The sequence below is a fragment of the Kogia breviceps genome, chromosome 1 (genome assembly GCF_026419965.1).
Source record: "Kogia breviceps isolate mKogBre1 chromosome 1, mKogBre1 haplotype 1, whole genome shotgun sequence".
In the NCBI taxonomy this organism is placed as follows: domain Eukaryota; kingdom Metazoa; phylum Chordata; class Mammalia; order Artiodactyla; family Physeteridae; genus Kogia; species Kogia breviceps.
The window spans coordinates 28388178-28411308 of NC_081310.1; the positions used below are offsets into that span (position 1 = coordinate 28388178).

The 23131-nt window shown below is 37.1% G+C and overlaps 2 protein-coding genes across 8 annotated transcripts in view; one reads left to right on the forward strand and one right to left on the reverse strand.

The window, feature by feature from the left end:
• The first annotated feature begins 196 nt into the window (after positions 1-196).
• PRG4 (proteoglycan 4) lies at positions 197-22674 on the forward strand. Of its 7 annotated transcripts, XM_067029641.1 has the most exons (13): positions 474-491; positions 1076-1177; positions 4266-4388; positions 5699-5818; positions 14281-14427; positions 14938-15042; positions 16475-18391; positions 18962-19039; positions 19603-19739; positions 20009-20165; positions 20628-20825; positions 21260-21385; positions 22474-22674. In XM_067029641.1, exons 2-13 carry the CDS (start codon positions 1102-1104, stop codon positions 22569-22571), a joined length of 3282 nt encoding a protein of 1093 aa, XP_066885742.1. In that variant the 5' UTR covers positions 474-491; positions 1076-1101; the 3' UTR covers positions 22572-22674. The 7 variants fall into 7 exon arrangements, with proteins under 7 accessions (XP_066885720.1, XP_066885728.1, XP_066885722.1 ...); XM_067029608.1 differs by lacking the exon at positions 14938-15042 and having other exon boundaries at positions 419-491; XM_067029609.1 differs by lacking the exon at positions 4266-4388 and having other exon boundaries at positions 419-491.
• Positions 22621-23131, reverse strand: part of TPR (translocated promoter region, nuclear basket protein) — a 66644-nt gene continuing 66133 nt past the window's right edge. The window contains exon 52 of the mRNA XM_059076449.2: positions 22621-22825. Coding sequence (XP_058932432.2) covers positions 22770-22825 — 56 coding nt within the window. The 3' untranslated portion in view covers positions 22621-22769. The remainder of the gene's footprint in view (positions 22826-23131) is intronic.

Sequence of the window (23131 nt, forward strand, 5' to 3'; positions counted from 1 at the left end):
TCTCAGTGAAAATGAAAATACTCAAGAAATGTACATTAGAATTAATAGTATAAGTTCAGAAAATTTATGCCACAAACTAACACGAGATAAGTTTCAAAATCACTCTTTGCTGGATTAACTGGGGGGGAAAAAAAAGAGAAAGAAATGATACCAGCATTTGACTATTTTAAAGTTGCTGCACTAGTCAAAGCCTGCCAGAGCAATTTACCATCTCAGAACAATTTGTTCACTTCACTTAGAAATTAGAAGTGTGTTTGGGCCAATAAATCTAAATTTATTTGTAGTAGTCATTTTTCTTAATGGAAGTGTTTTCCAGATGTTGCCTAAGTCTAGTCGTCTGGGACCTCTTCCAATAAATGAGGAAAGTTTGATTTCATAGGTTGTCACTGTTGATTTTGTCTAACCTTTGGACTAATTGGTTCATCCCAATATATTTGCCCTGATATATAAGACTTCCAGGACATTAGAGAAATTCATCTCTCCTTTTACGGGTAAGTGTCAAAGTTAACTTGCTTCATGGAATTAAACGTGTTTTCAGTTCAATAGGGATATACGTTATTAAAGGTGTTTGAAAAGATTTATAAGGATAGTGTTTGGAAAGTTTTGAAAAGGATTACATTTATGCAATACACCTGCTGGAAGCTTATAAATTTATTTTGAGAGTTAAGGGAAAGTTGGAACGATAACTCTTGTTTGTTAAATTAAATTTTACTGAAGCTGGTTTTTTTTTCCCCCAAGATAAGATTTAAACCCTGCACTGTAAGTACATGCTGTAATTTGAATAGAGTTTTAAGCTAAGTCTGTTTTCTATTTGGGGAGATTCTAAAGTATTAAAATGATCAGTAACATGACTGAGATGGTGATTTGATTTTTTTTTTTCTGTATAAGATCAAATCTAATGGTCAAATATTTACAATGAATTAAGGCTGGTTACTTTTTAAAAGTCTTGTTTCAAGAATCAGATGGTTATTATCATTAAATTGCATTTTAAAAATTACTGAAACACTGTATGTAACACAGGCATAAATTAGTGGTGAGATTCAAGAGCAGTTTTCTGATACTTTTTTCTTTTCAGCGAGGGCTCAGTACCCGAAAACAACCATGGAGAGGAAAATACTTCCCATTTACTTGTTGTTGCTGCTTTCTGTTTTCTCGATTCAGCAAGTTTCTTCTCAAGGTACCTTAACCATCAAAAATATTTTTATTTAACAGCTATTCCTAATCATTCAGTTCTGACTTTTATGACAACAAAAGAAATAGATTTCTAAAAACATATTTGTTTGAGTTTAATACATAATAAAACCTTAAAATTATGTATAGAATATATAGCATATTTATAAGCATTTTGTATTATAAAGTTTTTCAAGAAGTTTTGAATAGAATAATTTTTGTACTCATTAGTCTTTTTTTTTTTTTTTTTTTTTTGCTGTATGCGGGCCTCTCACTGCTGTGGCCTCTCCTGTTGCGGGGCACAGGCTCCGGACGCGCAGGCCCAGCGGCCATGGCTCACGGGCTTAGTTGCTCCGCGACATGTGGGATCTTCCCGGACCGGGGCACGAACCCGCGTCCCCTGCATCGGCAGGCGGATTCTCAACCACTGCGCCACCAGGGAAGCCCGGAAGCCATGATTAGTCTTATAGTTCTCCCGAAGGTTTAAAAAAATATAGACACTTACACAATAAAACTATGCTGAAATGATACAATATCATCAGATTAACTGAAATGAACAATATGTATATAGCATATAATTTTTTCCTACATGTTTACAAAGAAATTTAATCTTTTACATCAAATAAATTATGGCATCATGTTGATATAGATATATTACAATGAACATTTACAATGTTTCAAATGACATTTTATTAATCTTGAAAGTGCGCCTTCTTTCTTATAAGGTCTGTTCGTCCAGATTTAAATTTACACAGGTATGAATGTCATTTTATATTATAATATTGAACCATTCACAGCTCTCCAAAAACAGTTAGTCCTGGATGAACAGTTCTTGTTATTCATTTTTAGAGAATGTTAAGGTACATTCGGTGTAATCACCTTAACAGAAGTCTCTAGCATCACAAGGTAAATTACTTAATAATAACACCAAGCTTTGGATTTTTGTTTCCTTTTCGTGTTTTTTTTGGGGGGGTTCAAGTTATTGGAGTTTTTTAAAATTAATTTTTATTAGAGTATGGTTGCTTTACAATGTCCTTTTCTTTTTTTTTTCCTTTGATAAGCAAAATCTGAGAGAAGAAAAATCAAGGTGCATAATTGTTATGGCATTGTTTACATTTCCAGTAAAATAATTAAATAAGCCGGAGCATGTGAGACAGCTGCCTGCCATGGACATAGTTTCAGAATCACTTCGATAAGGTGGAAAAACGCATGAAAGCAAATATAAATATTTAATCAGGAATGTTGAATACCAGGGTGTATCCAAACCCTCTGCTCTCTCAGAATAATATTACAAGGTTCATAACACTGGGTGCATTTCCTAAGCTACCTCTCCTCTGTGATACAATTGGCTGTTCACTAGAACAGTTTTACTCTACTTTAAATGAATGAAATTAAAATTAGTTGTGAAAATCAACATCAATAAAAGTAGGACAGCCATTAAATCTATGGAAATAAATTTTCCTTTAAAGATGATTGACTTCCTATTTCAGAAATCTGCTAGTTATAAAAGAATAACCTTTGGATGTTGTCTTGTCTGCTTTTCTTGCCTTCTCAGCCTCTTCCCATTCTTTTTTCTTTATATATATGTATTTATATACATACACTATATATGATATGCATTTTTGTATGTATTGTGCACATGTGTATGTAAAAAGTTCTGAAAAGTTGTCCTAATGTTTACTGTTTTATTTGCATATTAAGACCTTAACTTTCCTGGACTCATTATTTTGAGTAATTTTTCAGTGTGCTTCAGCCTCCCTCTATGGATTTAGGACATTGCTCCTGCCAGTTTCTATTCCAGAGGTGGATTCAGTTGTTACATTTCTGAGGTTATCTCTCAGGGAAGTTTTCAAGGTGTTTTCTAAAGGACTTAAAAATATATTTAAGGATAATTATGCTTTTGTTTATGTTTTGTCTTCCCCCAAATAACTCTGTTCATGACCTTTATTCAAGTCCAGATGCTTTTCAAGAGTCACCTATTTGGTACTCTTTAGTGGTGGTCGTAAGCATCTGACTTCCCCAACATTTATAGCGCCCAGTTATCCCCACCCATGAAAGGAGCAGGAGCCTAGGAAAGTTTGTGCTGGCGTGACTTAGCTTGCTGTAAACGTATGATCAGGAATGAGAGGCAATGTGATTAGGAAAAGTTTGGGTATCAGAATCAGATATATCGGAGTTCAAATTCTAGGTGGGCTGTTTACTTACGATGACCATATAATTTACTATGCAAATCAGGACACTTCTAAGAGTGGAAGAGGTCACTATGAGTGATTTTTAAAAATTTATTTATCTTAGTTTTGGCTGCGTTGGGTCTTTGTTGCTGTGCCCAGGCTTCCTCTAGTTGTGTTGAGTGGGGGCAACTCTTGGTTGCGGTGCGTGGGCTTCTCATTGCGGTGGCTTCTCTTGTTGCAGAGCACAGGCTCCAGGGCGCAGGCTCAGTAGTTGTGGCTCACGGGCTTAGTTGCTCCGCGGCATGTGGGATCTTCCCGGACCAGGGCTCGAACCCGTGTCCCCTGCATTGGCAGGAGGATTCTTAACCACTGCGCCACCAGGGAAGTCCGCTATGAATGATTAATAGGTGTTAATTGACCTGTAATACATATCTACTGGAGTTATTAAGTAGCTGGGTGCCCTTGAGCAAGTTATTAAAATTTCTGTGTTTCAGCTTTCTTATCTCTAAAAAAGGGACTACTTTCCTGGCAACTTTTCATAAGCATTAGAGATAATGTATGACTCAGTGCCCAGCACAGAGATGCTCAGTAAATGGCAGCTAGTCATTATCCTAGTAGCAGCATCAGCAGATCTGTAGCTGCCAGCCCTCCTCCAGGAATACCACCCTCTTTTGTGCAAAGCCATTACTCAGCCTGATTTTCAAAAGTGCATTTATCTTCTCAGTCTAGTAATGAATAAAATGGCATGATCACGGTCACCTAGGAGACCAGACAAAGGTCACCTGGACCCACTGCTAACGATCATTCCCAACCTTTCCAATTGACAAAATCCTGCCTCACCAAGCAACATTGTCCTCCTCCCTAGATTCCTTCCTTTTTACAAAGTGGCTTGGCCCTGTTTACACTAGTATTGTATAATTTTAGATTTATCAAGCTGTGCAGGGAGATGTGGGGAAGGGTATTCTAGAGATGCCACCTGCAACTGTGATTATAACTGTCAACACTACATGGAGTGCTGCCCTGACTTCAAGAAAGTCTGCACTGTAGGTAAGTCCTGAGAGCTGGTGTCTCCTCTGTCAAGCACATGTCCTGTTAGAGTCCCCTTGCGCCCCTTGCAGTGCTGTTGTCACACTATTTCACTTCTCTGTGCTGAAGTGCCTTTCCCTTCCCTTGCGTAAATGCTGCAGTGTGCTGTGCCTGAGGGTGGTGTCAAAGCTTGTGATCACTGGGGGAGGTTAAGGGGAGCCTGGCAGTCTGTCACTTGCACAAGGTTATTGACTAGTGCCAAGTATCATGTCTTGTTTTAAACAGAGACAATACTATGACTCAGGAATCATTAAGTAAATAGTAATGAGTAATTCTTTGCGATTAACCGGAGAGGAAATTGCTTAGGGATGGAGCCCTTCAATAGCTTCATCAAAAAACAAAAAATTCATGGACATAAAATAATCTTTCTTACTGTTTAACTTTTTGGTATTAATATGCTTCTAAATTACCTGAAAAAGGCACTTTAAAAGTGTTTAATAATGAGTGTATAATGATAAATTTCAGTTACATTCCAAAGGGTATGAATTTTAAATTATTATCCTTCATTTAAACATACTTTGGACCATTTTCTTGTTAATGTGCAGATATTTCATATTTAATTTATGAAGTTATAATTAAAAGTGGCTCAAAGTTATATTTGCTTCAGAATTTGCATGTGAAGTTGATAAATATATTGTTGTACAATTTGTTTGTTGTGTAAGGTAATTATTTCAAATAGGCCTGGGTAAATCATCGTGGCTTTAACCAAGCCTTTTTTGGAAATGAGCAGGCTTCTTATATAGTCCATATCATGGGATTAGGCTGAAATCTTTCAACTCTACACCATGCCCAGTTTGTCATAACAAAGGTTTCTGTATTATAAATGATTTTTGAGCCTAAACAGTGACCTATTTATATTAAGCCAGCTTTTTAGAATATATTGTTGTAGAATATGCATGCTCAATTGACAAAAATCTACTTAAAAAGTAGCAGTATCAAAAGGAGAGAATGGTGGGAATTCATATGAAGTGTACTTACCTCTTTAGACATTTCCCAATTTTCCACTGTCCATACATGAAATGACTCAGACAGCATTGGGGTGTCTCTTGGAGCCTTGAAGGGCAAGAAAATTTTCCTTAGTCACCATATTTCTTTCTTGACCAGGGCTGTCTCCACTTGGGAAACCATCTATCTTCCAAATTCCAAATAAAAGACTTAGCTATGCACTTTTGGAACTCTAGTCAGCTATAAGGTGGGAAATGGCTGTCAATACATGGGCATGACTGATTGTGTAACCAATAATCCATAATGTTTTGTTTTGCTCTGGGTAGAGCTTTCCTGTAAAGGCCGCTGCTTCGAGTCCTTTACAAGAGGGAGGGCGTGTGACTGTGACTCAGAATGTAAGAAGTACGGCAAGTGTTGTTCCGATTATGACAGTTTTTGTGAAAAAGGTAAGCGTCCCAGTACCAATCAGTGCCTCTCAGTACAGCCAGATCTGTGCACCTATCTTAGCTTCACTGATAATGTCTTAACATGCGGTCCAACTCAGGCCTTGATTTTACTAACATATACGCTATTTCATATTAATTTTGTTTCACCAAGATAAATTAAAGAAGGAATGCTTCTTCTAAAGCACTCCCTGGCTCAGCCAGGCTCCAGGAGTGCAAGTGATTGGAGATTGAGTAACGGAGAGGATAGGGGCTGGGCATATATGCTTTTCTCCTCCAGGTGTGGTTCAATTTCAGTTTAAATAAACAGTAAGCAGCTCATTTGATGATTTCTTGTCTAATCCTATGGTGCTGACCCCACAAAGTCAACTGTCCTTTGAGCTATCTGTGCTTTTGCTCTCAATGTTTCTGAGTGTATATTTGAGGACAGAATCAACACATCCAGCTTCTCTGAACTAGTAAATTTGAGTCAGTTTAAAGCACTAAGTTTATAGGCAAACCAAGGAGCTAACTGTCCATTGTATTTCCCTTCTGATCTCTACAGTCCCCTCAATAGTCTCTATCTAAATGCCTGTGTGTGAGGGAGTCAATAAAAAGAGGTAGTTCCATTTTAAAACCCTCTTCTCTGGTTTTGGTCCTGGAGTACTCTGACGGCATAATAAAACCCTCCAGCTTTACCAAAAAAAAGAAAGGACTTTAAACAATGTACTTAAATAATGAATTCCTTTCTTTTACCAAATGTTTGTTCTTAAATCCTACTCTGTTAAAACAAGAATATCTACGGGGGTAAAAGTGAAAATAAGCATTGCTTGCATAATCTTATTTTATTTAAACAAGGCTGCACTTTCTGCTTCTTTCAAACAGTGGAGAAATAGGGTGGAAAACTATTAATCAGCATAGTTAAGGAATATTTCTTAACTCTTCAATGTTTTCATTGGAAAGCATTCCAAAAATAATGGAGACACCCCCACCCCCCGTAATCAAAATCGCAGAGTTCAGAGTTCCTGCAGCTTTCAGAAGGACACATGAGATGAGTGCTCCATATTTACTCATCACTCTGATAATTGTTCTGGCTGTGAGACAAAAAACTACGAATTTATTCGGGGCAGAGGATGGATGGGGAGGGAAGATGGTTAGAGAATGACAAAGCATTGAGAGAACATGTTAATAAAGACAATAGTTTATGCTACCAAGTGGTGGTCAGGTTACTTGAGGTTTTTGTAAAACTCAAGGATAAAAAATTGATGAAGGTAGTGCATCATTTACAGAATTCACAGAGATAGTCAGGGTCCAAATGAAAATGAAGGGATCAACTAGATCTTCAGTACTTCATTTTTATTTTCTTTTAAACTTTTAAATTTTATTTTACTTATTTTTTTAAAATTCATCCATTAACTTTTATTTATTTATTTTTTAACATCTTTATTTGAGTATAACTGTTTTACAATAGTGTGTTAGTTTCTCCTTTACAACAAAGTGAATCAGTTATACATATACATATGTTCCCATATCTCTTCCCTCTTGCGTCACCCTCCCTCCCACCCTCCCTATCCCACCCCTCTAAGGTGGTCACAAAGCACCTAGCTGATCTCCCTGTGCTATGCGGCTGCTTCCCACTAGCTATCTAATTTACATTTGGTAGTGTGTATATGTCCCTGCCACTCTCTCACTTTGTCACAGATTTTTTTATACAGCAGGTCTTATTAGTCATCCATTTTATACATATTAGTGTTTATATGTCAATCCCAAACTCTCAATTCATCACACCACCATCCCCACCCCCGCAGCTTCCCCCACTTGGTGTCCATACGTTTGTTCTCTACATCTATATCTCAATTTCTGCCCTGAAAATCAGTTTATTTGTACCATTTTTCTAGGTTCCACATATATGTGTTAATATACGATATTTGTTTTGCTCTTTCTGACTTACTTCACTCTGTATGACAGTCTCTAGATCCATCCACGACTCTACAAATGACCCAATTTTGATCCTTTTTATGGCTGAGAAATATTCCATTGTATATATGTACCACAAATTCTTTATCCATTCAACTGTTGATGGGCATTTAGGTTGCTTCCATGACCTGGCTATTGTAAAAGGTGCTGCAATGAACATTGGGGTGCATGTGCATTTTTGAACTATAGTTTTCTCTGGGTATATGCCCAGTAGTAGGATTGCTAGATCATATGGTAATTCTATTTTTAGTTTTCTAATGAACCTCCATACTGTTCTCCATAGTGGCTGTATCAATTTACATTCCCACCAACAGTGCAAGAGGGTTCCCTTTTCTCCACACCCTCTCCAGTATTTGTTGTTTGTAGATTTTCTGATGATGTCCATTCTAACTGGTATGAGGTGATACCTCAATGTAGTTTTGATTTGCATTTCTCTAATAATTCGTGATGTTGAGCAGCTTTTCATGTGCTTCTTGGCCATCTGTATGTCTTCTTTGGAGAAATGTCTGTTTAGGTCTTCTGCCCATTTTTGGATTGGGTTGTTTGTTTTTTTAATATTGAGCTGCAGGAGCTGTCTATATATTTTGGAGATTAACCCTTTGTCCATTGATTCATTGGCAAATATTTTCTCCCATTCTGAGGGTTGTCTTTTCATCTTGTTTACGGTTTCCTTTGCTGTGCAAAAGCTTTGAAGTTTCATTAGCTCCCATGTGTTTATTTATGTTTTTATTTCCATTACTCTAGGAGGTGGATCAAAAAAGATCTTGCTGTGATTTATGTCAAAGTGTGTTCTTCCTATGTTTTCCTCTAAGAGTTTTATAGTGTCCGGTCTTACATTTAGGTCTTGAATCCATTTTGAGTTTATTTTTGTGTATGGTGTTAGGGAGTATTCTAATTTCATTCTTTTACATGTAGCTGTCCAGTTTTCCCAGCACCACTTATTAAAGAGACTGTCTTTTCTCCATTGTATATCATTGCCTCCTTTGTCATAGATTAGTTGACCATAGGTGCATGGGTTTACCCCTGGGCTTTCTATCTTGTTCCATTGATCTGTTTCTGGTTCTGTGCCAGTACCATATTGTCTTGATTACTGTAGCTGTGTAGTATAGTCTGAAGTCAGGGAGTCTGATTCCTCCATCTCCGTTTTTTTTCCCTCAAGCCTACTTTGGCTATTCAGGGACTTTTGTGTCTCCATACAAATTTTAAGATTTTTTGTTCTAGTTCGGTAAAAAATGCCATTGGTAAATTGATAGGGATTGCATTGAATCTGTAGATTGCTTTGGGTAGTATAGTCATTTTCACAATATTAATTCTTCCAGTCCAAGAACATGGTATAACTCTCCATCTGTTGGTATCATCTTTAATTTCTTACATCAGTGTCTTATAGTTTTCTGCATACAGGTCTTTTGTTTCCCTAGGTAGGTTTATTCCTAGGTATTTTATTCTTTTTGTTGCAATGTAAATGGGAGTGTTTCCTTAATTTCTCTTTCACATTTTTCATCATTAATGTATAGGAAAGCAAGAGATTTCTGTGTATTAATTTTGTATTCTGCAACTTTACCAAATTCATTGACTAGCTCTAGTAGTTTTCTGGTGGCGTTTTTAGAGTTCTCTATGTATAGTATCATGTCATCTGCAAACAGTGACAGTTTTACTGCTTCTTTTCCAATTTGTATTTCTTTTATTTCTTTTGCTTCTCTGATTGCCGTGGCTAGGACTTCCATACCTATGTTGAATAATAGTGGTGAGAGTGGACATCCTTATCATGTTCCTGATCTTAGAGGAAATGCTTTTAGTTTTTCACCATTGAGAATGATGTTTTCTTTGGGTTTGTCGTACACGGCCTTTATTATGTTGAGGTAGGTTGCCTCTATGCCCACTTTCTGGAGAGTTTTTATCATAAATTGGTGTTGAATTTTGTCAAAAGCTTTTTCTGCATCTATTGAGATGATCATATGGTTTTTATTCTTCAATTTGTTAATATGGTGTATCACATTGATTGATTTGTGTATATTGAGGAATCCTTGCATCCCTGGGATAAATCCCACTTGATCATGGTGTATGATCCTTTTAATGAGTTGTTGCATTCTGTTTGCTAGAATTTTGTGGAGGATTTTTGCATCTATATTCATGAGTGATATTGGTCTGTAATTTTCTACTTCTGTAGTATCTTTGGTTTTGGTATCAGGGTAATGGTGGCCTCATAGATTGAGTTTGGGAGTGTTCCTTACTCTGCAATTTTTTGGAGGAGTTTGAGAAGGATGGGTGTTAACTCTTCTCTAAATGTTTGATAGAATTCCCCTGTGAAGCCATCTGGTCCTGGACTTTTGTTTGTTGGAAGATTTTTACTCACCATTTCAATTTCATTACTTGTGATTGGGCTGTTCATATTTTCTGTTTCTTCCGGGTTCAGTCTTGGAAGGTTATACCTTTCTAAGAATTTGTCCATTTCTTCCAGGTTGTCCATTTTATTGGCATAGAGTTGCTTGTAGTAGTCTCTTAGGATGCTTTGTATTTCTGCAGTGTCGTAACTTCTCCGTTTTCCTTTCTAATTTTATTGATTTGAGTCCTCTCCCTCTTTTTCTTGATGAGTCTGGCTAATGGTTTATCAATTTTGTTTATCTTTTCAAAGAAACGGCTTTTAGTTTTTTGATCTTTGCTATTGTTTTCTTTGTTTCTATTATTTCTGCTCTGATCTTTATGATTTCTTTCCTTCTGGTAATTTTCAGTTTTGTTTGTTCTTCTTTCTCTAGTTCTCTTAGGTGTAAGGTTAGATTGTTTATTTGAGATTTTTCTTGTTTCTTGAGGTAGGCTTGTATAGCTATAAACTTCCCTCTTAGAACTGCTTTTGCTGCATCCCATAGGTTTTGGATCATCGTGTTTTCATTGTCATTTGTCTCTAGGTATTTTTTGATATCCTCTTTGATTTCTTCAGTGATCTCTTGGTTATTTAGTAATGTATTGTTTAGCTTCCATGTGTTTGTGTTTTTTAGGTTTTTTTCCCTGTAATTGATTTCTAATCTCATAGTGTTGTGGTTAGAAAAGGTGCTTGATATGATTTCAATTTTCTTAAATTTACTGAGGCTTGATTTGTGACCCAAGATGTGATCTATCCTGGAGAATGTTCTGTGCACTTGAGAAGAAAGTGTAATCTGCTGTTTTTGGATGGAATGTCCTATAAATATCAATTAAATCTATCTGGTCTATTGTGTCATTTAAAACTTCTCTTTCCTTCTTTATTTTCATTTTGGATGACCTGTTCATTGGTGTAAGTGAGGTGTTAAAGTTCCCCACTGTTATTGTGTTACTGTTGATTTCCTCATTTATAGTTGTTAGCAGTTGCCTTATGTACTGAGGTGCTCCTATACTGGGTGCATATATATTTATAATTGTTATATCTTCTTCTTGGATTGATCCCTTGATCATTATGTACTGTCCTTCCTTGTCTCTTGTAACATTCTTTATTTTAAAGTCTATTTTATCTGATATGAGTATAGCTACTCCAGCTTTCTTTTGATTTCCATTTGCATGGAATATCTTTTTCCATCCCCTCACACTCAGTCTGTATGTGTCCCTAGGTCCAAAGTGGGTCTTTTGTAGACAGCATATATATGGGTCTTCTTTTTCAGCTTGCCTGTGTCTTTTGGTTGGAGCATTTAATCCATTCACGTTTAAGGTAATTATCGATATGTATGCTCCTATGACCATTTTTTTTTTAACATCTTTATTGGAGTATAATTGTTTTACAATAGTGTGTTAGTTTTTCCTTTACAACAAACTGAATCAGTTATACATATACATATGTTCCCATATCTCTTCCCTCTTGCATCACCCTCTCTCCCTCCCTCCCTATCTATGACCATTTTTTAAATTGTTTTGGGTTTGTTTTTGTAGGTCCCTTCTTCTGTTGTGTTTCCCATTTAGAGAAGTTCCTTTAGCATTTGTTGTAGAGCTGGTTTGGTGGTGCTGAATTCTCTTAGCTTTTGCATGTCTGTAAAGCTTTTGATTTCTCCATCGAATCTAAATGAGATCCTTGCCAGGTAGAGTAATCTTGGTTGTAGGTTCTTCCCTTTCATCACTTTAAGTATATCATGCTACTCCCTTCTGGCTTGTAGAGTTTCTGCTGAGAAATCAGCTGTTAACCTTATGGGAGTTACCTTGTATGTTGTTTTTCCCTTGCTGCTTTCAATACTTTGTCTTTAATTTTTGCCAGTTTGATTATTATGTGTTTTGGTGTGTTTCTCCTCTATTAGGACTCGTGCTTCCTGGACTTGGGTGGCTATTTCCTTTCCCATGTTAGGAAAGTTTTCAACTATAATCTCTTCACATATTTTCTCTGGTTCTTTCTCTCTGTTCTCCTTCTGGAACCCCTATAATGAGAATGTTGTTGCATTTAATGTTGCCTCAGAGGTTTCTTAGGCTGTCTTCAATTCTTTTCATTTTTTTTTTCTTTATTTTGTTCCGCAGCAGTAAATTCCACCATTCTGTCTTCCAGGTCACTTATCCATTCTTCTGCCTCAGTTATTCTACTATTGATTCCTTCTGGTGTAGTTTTCATTTCAGTTATTGTATTGTTTATCTCTGTTTTTTTTTTTTTTTTTGTGGTATGCGGGCCTCTCACTGTTGTGGCCTCTCCCGTTGCGGAGCACAGGCTCCGGACGCACAGGCTCAGCGGCCATGGCTCACGGGCTTAGTTGCTCCGCGGCATGTGGGATCTTCCCGGACTAGGGCACGAACCCGTGTCTCCTGCATCGGCAGGCGGATTCTCAACCACTGCGCCACCAGGGAAGCCCTGTTTGTTTGTTTTTTAATTCTTCTAGGTCTTTGTTAAACATTTCTTGCATCTTCTCGATCTTTGCCTCCATTCTTTTTCCGAGGTCCTGCATCATCTTCACTATCATTCTGAATTCTTTTTCTGGAAGGTTGCCTATCTCCACTTCATTTAGTTGTTTTTCTGGGGTTTTATCTTGTTCCTTCATCTGGTACATAGCTCTCTGACTTTTCATCTTGTCTGTCTTTTTGTGAATGTGTTTTTTGTTCCACAGGCTGCAGGATTGTAGTTCTTCTTAGTACTTCATTTTAAAAAAATAACAATCAAACTATCTTGCAACTCACCACTTAGTCTTTTAAAAAAAAATTATTTATTTATTTATTTTTGGCTGCGTTGGGTCTTCTTTGCTGCACGTGGGCTTTCTCTAGCTGTGGTGAGCAGGGGCTACTCTTTGTTTCATTGAGTGGGCTTCTCATTGTAGTGGCTTCTCTTGTTGCAGAGCACAGCTCTAGGTGTGTGGACTTCAGTAGTTGTGGCACACGGGCTCAGTAGTTGTGGTGCGTAGGCTTAGTTGCTCCATGGCATGTGGGATCTTCCCGGACCAGGGCTCGAACACATGACCCTGCATTGGCAGGCGGATTCTTTACCACTGTGCCACCAGGGAACACTTGTTTTAAGATTGCTATAGATACCACTTGTAGGCATCTATATATCTCAAAGTCATAACATTTCAAGAATTGAAGCAGTCAGCACCTCTGAATATGGGTGAAAAAACAATCCAAGAAGTTAAATAGTTGCTCAAGATCACTAGCTAGAATGTGATAAAACTGTTTCTCGAGTTGAGGTACCTGGTGTTTTTGTGGGGTGGGAGGAGAAAGAGGGAAAGTTATGGTGGTCAGTTCATGCAGATTGCAAAAACAGAGTTCTGAGGAGAAGTTTGGTAAGAGCAGGAGGATTTATCACCACTGTCCTCTACCCAGAGTGCTTCCCCCCATCCCGTTCTCTGCTTTCTTATCTTTCAGAAGTCCCTCTTCTGGTTCCTATTGGTCAAAACATGTTCCATGTAGGTTAAAAAGATACACATGAAACCACTAAACTGTTTATCTTGGAGAAGGGCAATACATTTTGAGGAAAGCATAATGTGAAGGTGTGAAATTCTTCCACGAGTTAATATTTATGTAGAACTTTTGTAATTAAAAAAAAGAAAAAAAGAGAGGTAAATTGGTATCATTTGATTTAAAGGAGTATGAAAACAGGAAAATGTAATTTTTATATTTATCTTCTCGAGAGCACAAACATCTGTCAACCACATGCAGTGATTATTTTGATATCACAGAAGGCTGGCACAAAGTATAGAGCTCATAAAGTATTTTTTAGGCAGGCAAATACCTTCAGAAATCATCTAGAAGAAACATCTCAGTTTGCAGGCAAGAGGGGTTCAAGAGGGTTTGCCCATTTGCCCAAGGTCACAACGATAGACCTTTATAGGTCTAGAACTGGAAGTCTTCTGACTCCTGAGCCTTTGCTCCCTGTCATAATTTACAATTTGAGAACCAATTTTTTTTTTTTTGTAGCAATACATCTTCAGATAGCTTGGAGTAGTTGGTGTTGGGCTAAGAGCCTCCCTATACAGGTTTTCACCAGCATTTACTCTTGAAGCCAGATTCATCAGTACCTTTCACAGAGTTGCTGATGATTATGAACAGGAAGTTAACCGACCCATCTTGCTTGGTCTCAGTGCACAGTCCTGCGTCACCACCACCTTCAAAGTCTGCACCTCCACCTCCAGGAGCAACTCAGACTATCAAATCAACAACCAAACGTTCACCCAAATCATCAAGCAAGAAGACTAAGAAAGTTATAGAATCAGAGGAAATAACAGAAGGTAGGAAGATGACAGATGTAACAAAAGGAGGTTTCTGAGATGAAATAACCTGTAGGTGGACTTTTATAAGACTCCTTATAGTACAGGGTGATCTTCTGAGTGATTAAAGGCTCATCACACTGCTTGTTTTAGGGCAGAGTTTAAGCCAAAGTATAAATGCTCATTTATTTTCCTTATTTACCAAACTCAGTATGGGACTAGGTTAAAATAATCAGAAGAAACGAGTCTTACTGTTTAAAAAAAAAGCCACAATTTTGTTTGCAGAACAATTTGATTCTGTAAGATATGGGGAAGTTGAGAGAAAGTTATATAATTATACTGCTAGTTATCTGTGACAAGCTCAGGTGCCTTGCTTTTAACTGACATTTACAAGAGCCGTTGCTCGCAGTACTGATAAAACAAAAGCAGAACACAGACATCTGTAGATCAATAAACAGCATTTGTTGTATTTGAACTGGCAGTTCTTTTTTGCTTTAAACCAGTTGGTGTGATCAACTTTTTGATTTATAGAACATTCTGTTTCTGAAAATCAAGAGTCTTCCTCTTCAACTTTTCGGAAAATCAAGTTTTCCAAAAATTCAGCTGCTAATAGAGAATTAAAGAAGAAACCCAAAGGTTTGAGCATTGATAAAGATCAGTGACTATATCAATGCCATGTTAACAATAATGACCTAAAAATAAGGCGTGTGGGTAGAATGATTTGAGGACATCTCAATATTTTGGGGGGTATGTAACTTCAAAAAAATTACTTTAGAAGATACCAGTGAAAATTTCCTATAGGAAATTAGTGCCAAGCAGCTAGGAAACCGCTCTATAAAGCATAGGAAGAAGATACTATAGAAGCAACTGTAGAACCACAGGATGGCACCAGAGATGACTAAGTTTTCTATTTCAAGTCCTGTCTACCTGATATAATCTTTCTTCTCTTTCCTCTATCTTGTGTTTTCATTTCTCCTTCCCCAGATTTATTTTATTTTATTTAACTTTTATATACTTCCTTGTGTTTTAAAATGTTAATCCATTAAATTCTCATACATTTCTGAGAAAGGCAGTATTATTATCTACATTTTACAGATCCTCTTTATTATTTTCCTAATAAATTATGTCATATCTGGCTGATTTCTCTGTAGCAGAGAAACTACAGAATTGGCTATTACCTCCTGAAAAGAGATTCCCTTTGGTCTGCTTTTTTATTATTTCCTGAATTTCTAAAATACATTCTCATTCTCCAGGAAATACTGGATTTTGGATACTGGAGTTTTAAGAACTCATTTCCTGGGTGGTTATTTCCCCAAAGCCTTCTTTCCAGCTGAATAGCCAGATATTTAATCTTTGAGTCATCCAGAGTCTTGCACACAATATAAGTGTTTGCTAAATGGAGCTCATCTCAGTGATGTGCGTCTTGGGCTCTATATGTCACCTATGGGGTAGCTGCTATAGGAAATCCTGTTAAACAGGGTCCTTTTGCTGCCATGGCATCCTAATCTCCTCTCTGTATCCCGAGACTACTGAGTTTATACAGGCAGAGGAAAGAAAGCAGTTAAAAGCCATGTGCACAGAAGCAGGACTAAGCAGGAAACATGGGGGTGACTGGAACAGATTCCTTGGATGTAGTTATAGAGGCCTCTGAGGGAACTGGCGCAGTGAGTCTAAAAGATGTTGGAACTAGGTTTCCAGTAGGAAGGAAGCGGCACTGAGCAATAAGGAATAAGAAGAGTTGAGAAAGTGACGGGCAAAGAACATTGACATAAAGAGTAGAATGTGTTATTGATCATATTGATCATTTCAGAGTTGCCACTTGCTTCCATATATTAATTCTATTGAGTTTTACTTGTGTTTTTCACCCCTTATCCCATTCAATCCCTAAAATAGCCCAATAAGATAGGTTGAGTATTTATCATTTTACAGTAAGTTAATAGACATGTTAGAAATGAGCAATTTGCCTAGAGACAACACAGCTAGTCAATGATAAGGATGGCATCTTTATGTCACTATTAAAGAAAAAAAAAACTATACAAAAATAAAAGATGTTTATTTTTTTCACTAGTAAAAGACAACAAGAAGAAAAGAACCCCTAAACAGAAACCTACCCCACAACCACCAGTAATAGATGAAGCTGGAAATGGACCGGACAATGGTGATTTCAAGCTCACCCCAACTCCTGACATTCCCAGCACTCAACATAATAAAGTTACCACAACTCCCAAGATTACAATAGTAAAACCGATACCTTCTAAACCCAGTATTCCACCTAATTCTGACACAACTAAAGAGACACCTTTGACAGCCAATAAGGAGACAACAGACGAAACTAAAGAGACTTCTACAACAAATAAACAGACTTCAACTACTGCAAAAGAGAAGACTACTTCAGCTAAAGAGACACAAAATGCAGAGAAAACACCTACTAAAGATTTTGCACCCACATCTGAAGTTCCTGCTACATCTACACTCAAAGCTGAAACTATAAGCAAATCCCCTGCTCTCACCTCTCCCAAGGAGCCAGATCCCACCACCAAGGAGTCTACATCCATCACCACCAAAGAGCCAGTTCCCACCACCACCAAGGCGCCTGCTCCCACCACCACCAAGGAGCAAGCTCCCACCACCCTCAAAGAGCCAGCTCCCACCACCAAGGAATCTACACCCATCAACACCAAAAAGCCAGCTCCCACCACCACCAAGGAGCAAGCTCCCACCACCAAGGAATCTACACCCATTACCCCTAAAGAGCCAGCTCCCACCACCACCAAGGTGCCTGCTCCCACCACCACCAAGGAGCCAGCTCCCACCACCAAGGAATCTACACCCGTTACCCCTAAAGAGCCAGCTCCCACCACCACCAAGGAGCAAGCTCCCACCACCAAGGAATCTACACCCATCACCCCCAAAGAGCCAGCTCCCACCACCACCAAAGAGCAAGCTCCCACCACCAAGGAATCTACACCCATCAACACCAAAGAGCCAGCTCCCACCACCACCAAGGCGCCTGCTCCCACCACCAAGGAATCTACACCCATCACCCCCAAAGAGCCAGCTCCCACCACCAAGGAATCTACACCCATCACCCCCAAAGAGCCAGCTCCCACCACCAAGGAATCTATACCCATCACCCCCAAAGAGCCAGCTCCCACCACCACCAAGGCGCCTGCTCCCACCACCCCCAAGGAGCCAGTTTCTGCCACCCCCAAGGAACCTACTCCAAGTTCTCCTAATACACCTGCTCCAACCACCTCAGAGGCCTCTACTTCAACTACCACCATGGAGCCTACCACTACTTCCAAGGGCCCTGCTGAATCAACTCCTGAGTTTCCTGTAGAACCCATACCAAAGACTCTTGAAAACAGTCCCAAGGAGCCTGCTGTACCTACAACCAAGGCTCCTAAAGTGACCAAACCTGAAATGACTACAACAGCTAAAGACAAGGCCACAGAAAAAGACACAACTGATACCATGGCATCATCCAAAATTACTCTTAAAGCAACAACTCTTGCACCCAAAGTAATGACAGCAACAAAACAGACAACTGAAGAGACTACAAGCAAACCGGAATCAACAACAGCTATACCAAAAGGTACAGCTACTAACTCTCAAGTGACAACTCCTAAACCCCCAAAACCAACCAAAGCACCCAAAAAGCTCACTTGTACCAAAAAGACAAAAACACCTAAAGTGAGAAAAGCAAAGACTACACCAACTCCCCCAAAGATGACATCAGCAATGCCTAAATCAAACCCTACTTCTTTAGCAGAACCCAAGCTCCAAACCACCACCAGCCCTAACCAAACTCTCAACTCAGAAATAATCGAAGTAAGTCCAAAGAATGAAGATGCAGATGCTACTGAAGGAGAAAAACCTCACATGATTCCTAGGCCCCCTGTGTTAACTCCTATAGTTATTCCAGGCACAGATTTCATAGGGAGAGGACCCAGTCAAAGCATTGGCATCAACCCCATGTTTTCAGGTAATATGAATCAGTTACCTTCATGTTTAAAATTGGCAATGTTAACTTAAATCTTTCTGAACCAGGATGCCCTGATTTAGTATTATTCTATTGATATATATTATTTAGAACCCTGAACTTGTGAAGTTTTACATCTTCTCTACAGGTAAGCAGAGGGGTAAACACAGTAAGTTTATTTTGTTATTTGGAAAATCAACTAATAACCTAGGATTGCAAAAATCTGCAATATTCGTTTCCAAACCAATTCCACAGGGCAATCAGAATTGAGAAACAGAATTTCACCTTGAGATCGAATATCCAATACCTGTCTAATTTACATGAAGATCAGGTACCCTGACCCATTCCAGTTCATAATTTATTTTTATATAACACCTTTTGAATAGTATCACCTCTAAGTAAAACAACTATGAAATATATCACTTCTTCACCTCTGAAATACATGTACCTAAAACTATACTCTTCAAGAGCTTAGGAAAGGGTGAACAGAGGAAACAGAACCCAGTGGGAGGATTTGAAAAGGAACACTTTTCTCATTTCTATATTGGCTTAATTTGTGTTAATTTGTTTTAGATGAGACTAATTTATGCAACGGTAGGCCAGTAGATGGACTGACTACTTTGCGCAATGGGACATTAGTTGCATTTCGAGGTGAGTTTTGCACACATTTTTTTTTTTTCCTGCCCCTTGTTTTTTTCTTGGTGTTTATGACAGCGAGAGCCATAGGAGAGTACAAGTTTGGGCTGAGCTTCCTGGAGGGAAACCTGATTGATGAACTTACCTCACACAGTATTATAAGGACCTGAGGGTAAATACCAAAATATTGGATTAACAAAATTAGACATAGTAAAGTAACAAACAAAATAAAGTTATTTAATTATAACTCCTTAATTCTAACAGGTAAAGAAATTGAGAGATAAGTGATTTTCTGTAAATCATAAAGCCAGAAGGCTCTTTCTAGAGAAGCTGGGAAACTAAAATATTTTAAGTTACGCTAAATTTCAGACTTGAGAAATATCTACTCTCAGAAATGTTCAAATACTACCTTCTGTATTAGTACTCAAAATTCTGACTAAACATCATAGAATGCTTGTTAACACATTCAATCTGCTTCTTTATGATAAACTGTTTTAAAAATATTTCATTTTGATTTCTTCTGGGATAGGTTTTAGTCTTCATTCAGCTTGTAGGCTGATCATCACTTTCAATTTTAGGTCATTATTTCTGGATGCTAAATGCATTCAGTCCACCATCTCCACCTCGTAGAATTACTGAAGTTTGGGGCATTCCCTCCCCCATTGATACTGTTTTTACTAGATGCAACTGTGAAGGAAAAACTTTCTTCTTTAAGGTAAGAAAAATATCTTTGTGAGAGAAATCAGCAAACAGTTATTCTTTATTAGGACAATTTAACCTCCACTTCAGAAGGGTCTCCATATTTTAATAAACTATCATTAAAATTTGATAAATAGTTAACAATTTGGTAACATTGTCAACTTACTCAAATACTTAACTAAGTTAAAACTTTCTCCCTATACTTAAATCTAAGTATGGGTTCCTTTTTTTTCCTTTTTAACCTTTTAAAAAAACTGTTCACATCATTTCCTTTTTAATTACCAGGATTCTCAGTACTGGCGTTTCACCAATGATATAAAAGATGCAGGGTATCCCAAACTAATTCCCAAAGGATTTGGAGGACTAAATGGAAAAATAGTGGCAGCTCTCTCAATAGCTAAATACAAGAACAGACCTGAATCTGTGTATTTTTTCAAGAGAGGTATGTGTTACATAATTGACAAAATTAAAACACTTTTAAGAAGTGATCTGCCAGGAAAATTTTATTCAATATTTCCATTCATTATAGGGTTTACTGTCAAAAGATATCTTTAATGGCTAGAATCAAGTATTTTCAATTAAAAAATAAAAATTAAGGGCAGTAAGAAGTATTTAGCTCTCTCAACATGCAAATCACAATTTCATGAGTTTTCAGGACACTGATATAAAGAATGTCATTTATTTTCAAAGTTAAATATATAACTATGCAATTTGTTGGCTTTATTCACAAGTACTTCAAGATTTAGTAATTGTTTTTATAATACCTTGACTAATAACCATTATTAATATCTGGACATACTTTATGAAAAACATTGTTTCCTCTACCTTGTAAAAGCTCTTTTCCATCTCTTTTGGGAATTAAAATTAATTTTCATACTGTATGTGACTTTCTAATTCATCATAGGTGGCAGCATTCAGCAGTATACTTATAAACAGGAACCCACCCAAAAGTGTACTAGAAGAAATCTTGCTATAAATTATTCAGTGTATGGAGAAACGACACAGGTTAGGAGACATCGATTTGAACGTGCTATAGAACCTTCTCAAACACACACCATCAGAATTCACCTTTCACCCATCAGAGTCACTTATCAAGACAAAGGTAATATTTTTTACTGTGCTAAAAATTCTTACACATGAAGTAGAAGTAATAGTTTCTTACGGAGTATGGCTTATTAAATATAAATACTGACCATATAACCCTAATACTTATTAATGCAAAACATCAATTTGCTTCAATGGATGACCAAAGATCAATACTTTTTTCTTTGTGGCTAAGAAAGGCAATTTATTCAGGCTTGTTAATTATACCATTAACCAAGAACATTAAATCCAAATCTGTAACCCTCAAAACAGTCCTAAAAGGTAGACATTTGTACCATATCAGAGATAGCAAAAGCTGAGGCATTGAAGTTAACTCACCCAAGGTAACAGAGCTACTGAGTGTAAAACCCAGGTCTGTCTGACTCGAACAGCTGCTCTTTCCAATACAGTACATTGCCTTTCAATCTGATACCTTTAAACTGTCACCTGCAGGTTTCCTCCATAATGAAGTTAAAGTGAGTACACTGTGGAGAGGACTTCCAAATGTGGTCACTTCAGCTGTATCACTGCCCAACATCAGAAAACCTGATGGCTACGATTACTATGCCTTTTCTAAAGGTAAGTTATTAAGTCTTTTTTTTTTTTTAACGTCTTTATTGGAGTAAAATTGCTTTACAATGGTATGTTAATTTCTGCTTTATAACAAAGGGAATCAGTTATACATACACATATGTTCCCATATCTCTTCCCTCTTGCGTCTCCCTCCCTCCCACCCTCCCTATCCCAACCCCTCTAGGTGGTCACAAAGCACTGAGCTGAGCTTCCTGTGCTATGCAGCTGCTTCCCACTAGCTATCTATTTTACGTTTGGTAGTGTATATATGTTCATGCCACTCTCTCACTTTGTCACAGCTTACCCTTCCCCCTCCCCATATCCTCAAGTCCATTCTCTTAAGTAAAGTCTTAATAGCTTTCTGAAGATGGGATCTAATCTCTGAAACATGAATAAATTCAAAGCAAAAACAAGTGTTCAATGGTGACTAAAGGTGAGAAATTAAATTATATCACTTATTCTAATTATTCTGAAGAGAAAGTTTATATTTTTGCTTTACTTTCAATTAAATTGAATGGATTGCAATTCATTGCTGCCCTATCATTCATAGATTAAAGCCTATTATGAAGAAACATCCAATTAATTGAGTAAAACTGCTACTGAAAACAATATTTTACTTCTATTATCTGTGGCATTTAACACAGGTCTTGTTTGCCACGAAGTTGTACTGATTTACATCATTACAGTCTGTAAGATCAGAAACAAGTTGCTGAGAAACTAATTTTATTAACAAAATTATATTACCTGGGATATTTTTCCTTGAAAAATCCATAAAAATATGTTATTCTGCCTATATAAATGACATCAGAATGTATTTTTTTAAAGAATAAAACCCAAATGAATCATTTTTTAAACTAACTCAGTTTTCTCAAATTCTTACTTTGAAAAAGCAAGTTAAACCTAATTTTATTTCAAGATGGTGAAAGATCAGTCAAGGCAATTGTTTTTCTCTTTTTCAGAAAGTTCAAATTAATTAATACATTTCTGATATTAAAATGATAAATACTGTCTGAGTATAATAATAAATATAAACTTTTAAAGTTCAAGTGTTTTGTTTTCTTCTTAATTGAAAAAATGACTTCTCTTCTGTTTAGATCAATACTATAACATCGATGTGCCAACTAGAACAGCAAGAGCCATTACTACTCGTTCTGGACAGACCTTACCTAATGTCTGGTACAACTGTCCTTAGACTGATGGGCAAAGGAAGAATCGACTAATTAAAATGAAGAAAAGAATGATAAATTTTGACACTGAAACACATTTTATTAATAAAGAATGTTGATATAAGCATATCAATTTAAATACAAAAATGTTTTTCAACTCAACAATCATTACACTAAAACAGAATTGACTATCTTATTCACAGTTATTATAGTTTATAGAACATTTAATTAATATTTCCTCTATTTATTCCTCCTCTCCCTCCCATTGCATGGCTCACACCTATAAGAGAGAAAAAAAATTAAACTGAATGCATCTTTTAAAAAGTTAGCTCAAAACTAGAGTATTCACTTACCCTAGTTCATTATAAAAATTTTCAAGATCAAGTGTGTAGGCATGTAGACAAAAACCTGTTAGATATGTCACATCTTCAATGGAACTTACAACAATCAGATTAATGTTTTATTACATGAATGCAATCTCTAACCGTTACACTGGAAAACAGAGATATTGAAATTTTACATTTTTTTTTTACTAGCTAAACAAGTCACAAAGCTTTATTCTGCTGTATAAAAAGTATAACAATAG